Source organism: Hordeum vulgare, chromosome 3H (genome assembly GCF_904849725.1).
Source record: "Hordeum vulgare subsp. vulgare chromosome 3H, MorexV3_pseudomolecules_assembly, whole genome shotgun sequence".
Taxonomy (NCBI): domain Eukaryota; kingdom Viridiplantae; phylum Streptophyta; class Magnoliopsida; order Poales; family Poaceae; genus Hordeum; species Hordeum vulgare.
In genome coordinates, this window is record NC_058520.1 from 237,194,798 (window position 1) to 237,205,672 (window position 10,875).

At 50.3% G+C, this 10,875-nt stretch overlaps 1 protein-coding gene across 1 annotated transcript; it reads left to right on the forward strand.

Annotated features, from left to right (window-relative positions):
- Positions 1 to 8,319: 8,319 nt before the first annotated feature.
- On the forward strand, positions 8,320 to 9,967 carry LOC123439832. The gene is made up of 2 exons (XM_045116487.1): positions 8,320 to 8,918; positions 9,930 to 9,967. The coding sequence occupies exons 1-2, from the start codon at positions 8,391 to 8,393 to the stop codon at positions 9,951 to 9,953; spliced, it is 552 nt and encodes a 183-aa protein (XP_044972422.1). The 5' UTR covers positions 8,320 to 8,390; the 3' UTR covers positions 9,954 to 9,967.
- The last annotated feature ends 908 nt before the right edge of the window (positions 9,968 to 10,875 follow it).

Below are 10,875 nucleotides of genomic sequence, written 5' to 3' on the forward strand. Positions count from 1 at the left end.
GATCCACTCGGGAACCTACGGTCACAATGCGTCCTTTCGAACCTTGGTGGCAAAGGCCTTCCGAGAGGGTTTTTATTGGCCCCGCACCAATCAAGCGACAAAGGACATGGTGGACTTGTGCGTCGGATGGCACTTTTATAAAAAAAACAGTTGCACAAGCCTCCATCTACGTTGAAGACGATCCCACTCACTTGCCCATTCGCCGTATGGGGCCTTGAAATGGTCGGCCCTCTGCGCACCGGGTTGAGTGGATTCACTCACTTGCTGGTTGCGGTGGATAAGAGCACCAAGTGGGTCGAGTCCAAGCCCATCAAGAGCTTGGACTCGGCAAATGCTGTCGGTTTCATTCGACACATCATCTTCCGATTCGGAGTTCCCCATGACATCATCACCGACAATGGGTCCAACTTCGACTGGAATGAATTCCACGAATTCTGCCACTCCCAAGGCACTCGGGTTAACTATGCCTCTGTGGCACTCCCGCAGTCGAATGGACAAGCTGAGCGGGTGAATGGCATGATACTCCAAGGCCTAAAGCCCCGACTGATGAGGGATCTGAAATACGTTGCTGGCGCTTGGGTCAAGGAGTTCCCATCTGTCCTATGGGGTATGCGACCGACTCCAAATCACTGGGTGAACTCCCTTCTTCTTGCTGTAGGGCTCGGAAGCCGTCCTGCGGAGTGACCGGCGTCAAAACTCCCCCCGAGTGGAGCAGTACAATGAAGCCGAAGCTGAAGCAACGCGCCAAGATAACCTTTATCTTCTAGAGGAAGAGAGGGAGCTAGCCCGCATCCGATCCACAGCGTACCAGTAGGACCTTCGACGCTACGATGACAGACAAGTCAGTTGCCGAGCGTTTTAAGAGGGGGATCTGGTCCTTCGACTGGACCAACGGAGACCCCACAAGCTGGCGCCTCCGTGGCAAGGGCCATATGCCATCTCCAAAGTTCTGCACAATGGAGCTTACCGACTATACAACATTGACAATGAAACGGAGCAACCCATAGCTTGGAACGCGGACCTGCTCCGCAAGTTCTACACATGGAACTTTCTTCATTCCTGTAATGAATCCAAATGAATAGAAGAATAAAGTGCTCACTCTTTTCGACTATTCCCTAGTGGGCTAAAAACCTTAACCGTGAACCAGTCTTCATTTAAGGTGATTCCTGCCTCGAGTGAAGACAATCTCTTCACTCGCGGGCTTAGCTGTGGACCAACTTTCTCCTAAGTCAAGATGGTTCCGAATGAAGTCGTGATCATCATTTGGATACCTTGATGGATAGGACCATCAGCGAGTTTGCAAGAACTATCATCTCGGTACCGAACCTGTTTCGCCTAGGGTGAACCCTACCGCGAGTGATCGTGAAAACCTCCACACTCGGGGGCTTAGCCGCGAACCAGTTTTCGCCTAAGCTGGAGGGGTTCCAAATGAAGGTAAGACCTCCATTCAGGCGCCAAAATGAACATGACGATCCTTTCTTGGTAGTGAATCTGTTTTCACCTAAGGTAAACACTACCCTGAGTGATCGTGGAAACCTCCACACTCGGGGGCTTAGCCGCGAACCAGTTTTCGCCTATGTTAAAGGGGTTCCGAATGAAGGCAAGACCTTCGTTCAGACGCCAAGATGAACACTCATTCCTTAGCAGCGATTCTGCTTTCGCCTATGCAAAATCCTGCCTTGAGTAAAGACGACCTCTTCACTTGGGGGCTTAGCTGTGGACCAGCTTTCGCCTAAGTCAAGATGGTTCCGAATGAAGTCGTGATCGTCAGTCGGATACCTTGATGGACAGGACCGTCAGCAAGTTCGCAAGAACTATCATCCCGGTAGAGAACCTCTTTCGCCTATGCTGAACCCTACCCTGATTGATCGTGGAAACCTCCCACCCGAGGGCTTAGCCGTGAACCTATTTTTGCCTAAGCTATCGGGGTTCCGAATGAACGCAAGACCTCCATTCGGGCGCCAAGATGAACATGACGATCATTTGTTGGTAGCGAACCTGCTTCGCCTAAGGTGAACCCTACCCCGAGTGACCATGGGAACCTCCACACCCGGGGGATTAGCCGCGAACCGACCTCGCCTAACTCAAAGGGGTTCCGAGTGTGAGGAAAGAACTCCATTTGAGCACTAAGTTGAACATGACAACCATTCCTAGCTGCGGACCTATTCTCGCCTAGGGTAAAACATGCCCCGAGTGAGGATCGATTCCACGCTTGGGGGCTTAGCTACGAACCAATTTTTGCCTAAGTCAAACCATCTTCAAATGATGGCATGATCGCCATTCGAACGCCAAGATGGACACCGTCATCGACGAGTTCGAAAGAAATATTATCTCGGTAGCGAATCTGTTTCGCCTAAGGTGAACCATACCCCGAGTGATCGAGGAAACCTCCATGCTCGGGGGCTTAGCCACGAACCAGTCTTCACCTACATTCAAGGGGTTCCGAATGAAGGCAAGACCTCCATTCGGGCGCTAAGATGATCAGAACGATCATCCTTAAGTAACGGAATCCTTATTCATCTAAGGAACGATGTCTCGCGAGTGAGGCCGAACCTCCATGCTCGGGGACTCGGTCACGAACCAGTCTTCGTCCGAGTAAAAGCAAATCCATTCAAGGGTAGCAAAATCCAAATGCAATTCATAGCGAACAAAGTCGCACTTGAGTTCAAACAAAAGGAGCGTGCGAGAAAGCCCAAGGGTCACTCAGTGTTTGAAGAGTTACATAAAACCACTTGACATACCGAGGAGAATTGAAAGTTAAGATTTTTTTTCCCGAGGATCACTTGGAGGACGGAGACCCCACTGCCTCCATGAAGATATCAGGGTCAATGCCATCGGCGATCCGGGTGGCCGCCTCCATGAACATCTCCATGAAGTCGTCAAACTCGAGGCTATTCTTGTTGACCACTTGGAGGTTCTTCAGCTTCTCCTCATCCACCCCCTGTAGTGGATTCAGATGAGCGAGAGGGCGATATCCTCTCCAGCACGAGCCGCCGACTTCTTCCAAGACTGAAGGTGCCCGGGAATAGCTTTCGCTCGATCAACAATCGTGTGAGCATCCTTCATTGGTTGTTCTTCACGGCTGGTCTGCTTGTCAACCTCCGCCATGGCCGAATGGATCCATCTGAAGCAGCCCAACGCATATTTGATGCGAGCTTCCAGTCGGAGGAGAGTGATAGCAGTACTATCCTTCATAAGCCCAGTCTTCGGGTTCAGTTCCTTCTCAATCGAAGTCGTCTCCTCCTCGAGATCAACACAAAAAGCTGGATTCAATCGAAGACAAAGGATGAGGATCACCACTCGGAAATGACAAGACAACAATAGAAATAATTCAGGATTCAGCCATACGTGTGAGCTTGCTGATGAGGTCTAAGCCGAAGTCCTTGACGATCTTCTCGGCTCTTTTGGACCTGGCCTTCAAGAACTTGGTCTCCCACTCGGCGTAGTTGTTCTTCAGGTCGACAAAATCTCATGTGGTATTTTCAGTGTCCGCCTTCAATAGTCGGTTCTCCTCCTCGAGCTTCTCAACGGCCTTCAACTTGGCCTGGGCCTCCTTAGTCTTTTGACTAGCTTCCTTCTGAGCTATCTACATCCCTCTTCTCGAGGGCCTCCTTCATGGCGACTAAAGAAATGGAATTCTTCAACCTCTCAGCAAGGCAATCTGGCAAGATAGCCTCAGTCGGACAGGAATAAAATCATTTCAAAATTCATTCGGTCAGTAGAGCTTACCTTCAACAGCTTTCTTCTCCTGCTCGAGGCCAGTGTACTTGGATTTTTCAACTTCAATGTTGAGGTGCAAATCCAACAGCTCTTGAGCGACCGCTTCGGTGCGGTCCATGGGCCCACAAGCAGTCTGCCGACAGCAGGGTCAAGTCCGCAAAAATACAAGAACAACTCTAAGTCTATTGCCACTGCCTCAGTCGATGGAAGTCTCGGGGACTACACGCAGTGGATGCGCTCAACGCGCCCCCACTGGAAGAATCAGAGGAGACAAGGCTCTGTACCTTGTTGACTACTACTAAGCGGGAATAGAAACTGAGTCTATCACCGACTACCATAGTCGATGATAGCCTCGGGGACTACACTCAGTGGGTCCGCTCAGCACGCCCCCACTATAAAGCAAAACCAACACCCAATGGGTGTGTATCCACTCAAGACACCCACTCGGATTCAAACTTACCCAAACATTCTTGTCCACGGCCTTGCTGGCGTCATACGCCTCCTTCAATCATCCGACCATCAGGTCCAGTTGAGCCAAGGCTTCCTTGTGCTCCTCCTCCTGGTCCTCTGGGATGTGGTGGAGCTCAACATGCGGCGATAAGTTGGAGGAGGCACTTGACCCGTTTCGAGTGACGTCTTGGCCGAGGTGATCTCGTGGGCCTCAGAAGTCTTGGTTCTGGCAACCAATCGACTAGGTGTGGTGACCTTGCTTGGGCGCCTCTTCAATTGCAGAAGGAGCCTCGGGGTCAAGTTCAATCATGTCTCGTGGTCCAACACATGTTCAGAAGAAGTAAATGGCCAAGCGCCGAATACCGAGTGAGCCTTTGGAAAAATCAAGTCTTACCTTTGGAAGAAGCGGCATTAGCGTCAGTCTTCTCCTAGTCAGCGGTCTGGTCTTCCAAAGAAGCGGTTGAAGTACCACCCCTGCAATATACACAACAAGAATACAATAATCATTCGGTGAAACACAGCCAACAAAGACAAAGTCATTCGGCGACGAAACTTACGCCGAAGTGATGGGCACATCGACCTTGATGCACGGCAGGAGAGCCTTCCTAGGTTTAGTGCTCGTGACCTTGGGCTGTTTGGGAGTCTTCTCCGGTGGCGTCGTAGCCTCACTTCGACCTCATTTGGAACCATGGGTCGGCATTGCCGATACACTCGGCTTGCCACCCTCGGGGTCCTCAAGGTGCCAACACGGGTCCCAGGATCCTGGCGCGCCTTGCTGCGGGCCTCGAGCAGGACCGCATCAGACACAGATGACTCCGCCTCACCCCCTGATCATCGCCGTCACTTTCCTCCACCTCCTCCTCGTCGTCTTCATCATCGCTTTCTTCATCATCACCTACATCCGAGACCTCTGAGCTCTCGGTGTCGCTCTCCACATCAACATGCAGTCGGTCAACCACTGGAAACGGAGCTGAATAGCCCGGTAAAAGCATGTCGGGTGGGGAAGATCATGTTACAAACAAGCACCGGGACAATGAGGAAAATCACTCTCATGTAAAGGATAGTAGCTTACTTCATTCGGCGGAATCTCCACTAAGAAAGGAGGCACCACCCTAGTCCCTTGGGGTTGTCCCTCATCGGCGTGATGGCCACGATCTTTTCTGCCAGCTGCTTCTCCGTAAGCTCCTTCGAGTGAACACGAGTTCGGTCATCCGGCCCCTTGTACATCCACATGGGATGTGCTCTTGCCTGAATGGGATGGATCCTACACTGAAAGAAGACTTCCAGGAGGTCCATTCTGTTGATGCCTTTGCGCATCACAACAACCGGCGCAATCACCAAAATATCTACATCAACTTTCTACGCCTTCGACATGGTCAAGGCAGGAGCCGACTGAACCCTATCGGTGGAATATGGCGGAAGACCCGAATGACCATGTCCAATAGAAACATCCTGGCACTAGAACCAAGATTCCTGCCACCCCTTCACGGAATCGGGGAAGCTCATTTAGGCAAGCTGCTCTTTCCCCTGAGAGGATACCTAGACCTCCGCAGAGCTGCAATACGTTGGTTTTGCCTCCCGACTGAGAGGACTTCTTAACAGTCATCACTCGGCAAGTGAACATGTGTTTGAACAAACCCCAGTGTGGATGGCAACCGAGGAATTTCTCACAGAGAGAAACAAAAGCACCTAAGTAGGAGACAACATTCGAAGGAAGATGATGCAACTGTGCACTGAAGAAGGCTAAGAAAGCACGGAGGAAAGGATGTGGAGGCGGGGAGAAACCTCTCTCGACGTGAGTGACGAGCAACACTCGCTCATTGTCTCTTGGAGCTGGCTCGAACTCGCTAGCGCTAGGGAGCCGCCAGCTCCCCGGAGCAATGAGATCCTTGCCCTCCAGCTCCTCCAGACGCCCGGCTATGACGCGGGACGGTAGCCAATCGCCATGGATCCAGCCCAGCAGGAGCGCCCCAGTGCTCGAAGAAGATCCACGCGATCCCCTCTTTGCTGGCTCAGCCTTCTCCATCGCCCCTTTAACCATGGTGCTCGGTGGAAGGAGAGGGCAAGTAGAAGCCGGTGCCAGAATGCAGTGGGTCGTTTCGGCTATGAGTCTTGGAAAAGGGGGAGAAGAGTCCAGATCTGAGGCACGATACCTTCCCCCTCCCACCTGAAGGCCTTAAGTACCATCAGAGAAGATGTCCCATCAAGTGCGCTGCTGCCCCGAGGAAGATCCATGGGATCCCGGTGATAGCGTGCACTGTAGCACGATGCGATAATGCTGGCGCGGAAATTGGGTAATCACGCCACTACCTCCATTAACAACATCGCCTCCAATTTCGTCGCCCCTGTGCGCACATCCAATTCAAAATCTATCGAGGAAACTGCCCCCCCTCGAGATCTGAATGGACTCCGCGTCCACGGCGTGTGACGAGATTGGCCAAGCACTCTTCCCACATGTCCCTCTACGGGACCCCGAATATTCGAGCAAGATAAAAATGCAATCAGGTCGCCTCTACCCCTGTATGAGTGGATCCATTCCAGCTCGCCGACTAGATACATGAAGCTCTGGGCCCATGATTGTCCGAATCACCGAACAAACCTCCCCGAAAGGTGTTCGATCTTACCCAATGTGAACTTACCGGCATGCCCGGACATTCAAGATTTCTTGCTCTTGAATCCATATTGGCTATCTAAGAGTCCGAATGATGCTGCATCTGACGGTGACCCCTGTGTCTCCGAAACACCAAGGGAGTCATTCACTCGGCCCGAAAACCTCTACCGATACGGGGGCTACAGACGGGGTTATGCTTAAGGGGTAGGCCTACAGACCCGTTTCCATAGGGCCCACCTAAGTACTCGTAAGGACATCAGTGTCCTACAAGTCATCGTGATAGTCTCTACCTCATTCGGTCATTGTGCTCTCACTCGGTCATGTAACTCGCTCAGTTTGATTTGCGGCAATCGGACGCTCCCAGCACTCGGTCCACAGCAAGGCAGGGACGGCAAAGGGACTGCAACGGCCAAGGACTTAAACACATGCGTGAAGGCCCATGAAGACCCGATGAAGGCCACCATTACGTGTAACTTCCCTCTTTATGATCATTTATTGCCTTGTAATGGTGCTCGGTCGGTCGTGGCAACCACTATATAAGCCACTCCCGGGCACCGACTCAAGGTTCAACACTTGTAATCTTTTACAGCCCCTATAAGCAAACACAAACCTCCCGGCTCGAGACGTAGGGCTATTACCACCTCTTAGTGGGGCGTGAACTCGTAAATCTGAGTGCATCCATTGCACCTAGCTAGACTTCGCCACTTAGTTCGTACCACTGGTACTATTGTCAGATTCATTCCCACGACACCTACCGTCAGCTTCTTCCCATCATCGAGTGAAGAATCACTCGATGACTCTGACTATAGAAGAAGTGGAGACGTCTCTCAGGTCTTGATGGACGACACGACCACGGGAGGTGGCCCTAGTTTTGCTACGGAGAATTCTTCTAGGCGCGATGGTGGAGAGTTGTGACAGCCAGAGACCGACGCGCCAGAAGATTCCCCATTTATTCTGTGTCCGGCGTGTGGTTAGATTGTCTGCCGTAGTCATCATCCCATCATGCGCATCATCCACATCGCATCAGCAGTCACTTGCCGCCAGTTTTCAAAACTGCATCCGTTATTAGTTGTCAGTTCTCTCTGTGTTCGTCGTTGACCGTTTTGAGACCAACCACACACACATGCCCACGACATCGATAAAATATTGTTTTTAAAGGTGTCCGGAAACTATTCTCGGATTGGGTTGAAACTTGGCGTGTGGTCTTATATTTATGTAGGTAGTCCGCGTGCTAATTTCTGTCGCAATCGAACTTCGTTTGATAACCGAACCGTTAAACCTATAGCGGCACTATAGTCGGTCCATCGTCCGACGTGTTTTGTTGTTTTAAACTCTGTCGCTAGGTTGCCTGTTTTTCCTCTCATCTCCGCCTAGGCCCTGTGCAAAGTGCACCGACCCTACGTGCAGCCTAGTGAGAAAACCTTCCAAAACCCAAACCGGACGGTCATGGCCATTGGATCCGGTTCTACCCCGTTTTACCCAAACTGTCATCGTTTTGTTCACTGGATTCCTTAACCTAGCTATTTTTTTCTCGGCCGTCCGATTTAATCTGAGGGTCATAACCCTAATCTTTTCGTTATATATACATCACCCATAGTCTAACCCTAGAATGGAGGACCCGTGTCCAACCCCTCAGCCGCCGCAGCCACCTTCCTCTTCGAAATCCCCATTCACCCAACCGGCTCCACACCTCCTCATTCCCTCGTTTTCCTCAGCGAGCAATCCAAGCCCCTCGATCCTCTTGCAGCCTGGACGCGTACGGCCGCCCGAGGGAGCCCTGTCTGCGCAGAAGCATCATGTACATCCCCGTGCCCGAGCTCTCCTCCGCACCCTACGTCGGCGACCGCCGGAGCCCCCGTCGGTGACCGGGTCTAGCAGGTCGCGTCGGACCGCCCCTCTAGCTGTGCACGAACCATGGAGGCCATTGGCCGCTGCCGGCAGCCTTGATGCACGTCGTCAGCCCTGTCTCCGGTTAGATCCGGTGAGCTGTGCTCGGATCCAGCTGGCCCTTGCCGCCCCACTGATCCAAGTTCGCCTGGACTCCTCCTCGCACAGCCCTCGCACGCACATCACCGAAGCAATGAGCCCCTATGCCCGCAGCAGTTGCAGCGCCGCCCGACCCCACTACAGCTCGCTGGTGTGAACCTCCTCGCTGCCTCTTTTCTTTTGCTTCCCCCGGTTCCTCTCTTTCTCTCTCAATCCCCTACAATTTGAGAGTAGCAGAGCCCAACCACCCCAGGGCCAGATCAATTCCCTGTCTCGCCAGGGACCCGCCAAGTCCATCCATGGCTTGCGCGCCTCCAACCAGAGTTCAAGGCATCTATGACCTCTTGTTTCCCCGCTGCAAGCCGCCCCGTTATGGCCTAGCTTTGTGTTTTATTTTCGTAGACCCGTTTGTGTCATGTAGAGGTAATAGGAAGTTTTCACTAGTTCGGTCAGCAAGCAGTTATCTAGCCGAGTTGGCTATCGCGGCAGTCTACCCCTTCGAGATGCTGGGTTCGAATCCCAATTTCGCTTATTTTGGTCTTGGTCCATTTTATTGTACTTTGTTTTGCACCCACACATGCACCCTGATGTAGTTCTGATTCATCTTACTAATATCCCAAATTATATCACAAATAGTGTTTGCATCCATGTCATATGATCTTGTGTGGTCCGTATCTCTTAGACCATAGCTTCGTTGGAGATGAGCCATATATGTAAATGGACTAGAACGACATGTAGTATCACGTGAACCACTTTGTTTCCATTTAATAAACATAAAAGTTAATTATGAAAAAACTAGAGAGATTTAGAATTTAACATGTGGGGTCATTTCGGAGATACTATATGACAGTTTTGGCCTCATTTAAAATGCCTAGATAGGAAGATTATTTGTGTTTCGCCCCTTGCCATGTTTAACAACTTAATATTGTCGTGTACCTAAATGGGAGTAAACTAAATAATTAAACATGAAGTTTTGTTAATATGCAACTCGTTGCATATTGAGCTTCACTTAATGTGTAGGTTTGATTGTGTGAATTACTATGTCACGCCTTGCATTTTTGAATTGATCACGCATCATATTTGGGTGTGCATCTTTTCGTGCATTTTTCGTGCTGAATATCGTGTGTTGGTTGTTGTTTCGGTTTGCTTCGTCTCGATACAGTTCTGCAAGCGTGTTGGAATGTGAGGATCCGTTCGACTACGTCGGTTCGTGTGCTTCATGGAGTTATTCTTCTTCTAAGCGAGATCTCAGGCAAGATGATCATTTCTCTAGATACCATTACTATAATTACCTTGCTAGTTATGTCGTTTATACCGTTATGTCTCGCTGTCTACCACCTGTTGAATATCAGCCTCCCAACATTGTCATGAAAACCTTCAACGTTTCTACGACCTAGCAATCACCGATTGGCTATGTTACCCCTTGCTTAACCATTGAATAACGTTGCTAGTTGTAGGTGCAATTGCTTACATGTGCAAACATGTGTTCCTTGTTATGTCATCATATTAATGTTAATTAATTTAATGCACCTATGTATTTGGTAAAAGGTGGAAGGCTTGGCCTTCTAGCCTGGTGTTTTGTTCAACCTTTGCCGCCTTAGTTTCGGTTACCGGTGTTATGTTCCATAAATGAGCGCTCCTATAATGCTTGGGGTTGTTATCGGGATCCCCTAGATTTTTGTTTTGGGATAAAGCTCGTTTGACAAGTCCCAACACTGGTACTATATTTGCCCAACATAATAATCCTGATAATACCGAAAATCATAGGGCGTCATGAACCCGAGAAGTAATTCAACATAATATAGGGGGGCAGTGCTGATGGTGTTGGTCCCAAATGGGTTGCCTGCGGGGCCATGATACCTCTCCAACGTATCTATAATTTTTGATGGTTCCATGCTATTATCTTGTCAAACTTTGGATGTCTTGTATGCCTTTTATATCTTTTTTGGGACTAACTTATTAACTCAGTGCCAAGTGCTAGTTCCTGTTTTTTCCGTGTTTTTGACCCTTTTCAGAGAAGAATATTAAACGGGGTCCAAACGGAATTAAACCTTCAAAAATATTTTTTCTGGAACAGAAGATACCCAAGAAGCGTGAGAACCAAGGCA

Excerpts from the sequence above, each read along its gene's own strand:
- LOC123439832 (XM_045116487.1), top strand. The coding sequence starts at position 8,391 with ATGGAGGACCCGTGTCCAACCCCTCAGCCGCCGCAGCCACCTTCCTCT. Across the intron at positions 8,919-9,929 it reads GACCCCACTACAGCTCGCTG|TTCTGCAAGCGTGTTGGAAT; the intron begins GTGTGAACCTCC and ends GTCTCGATACAG.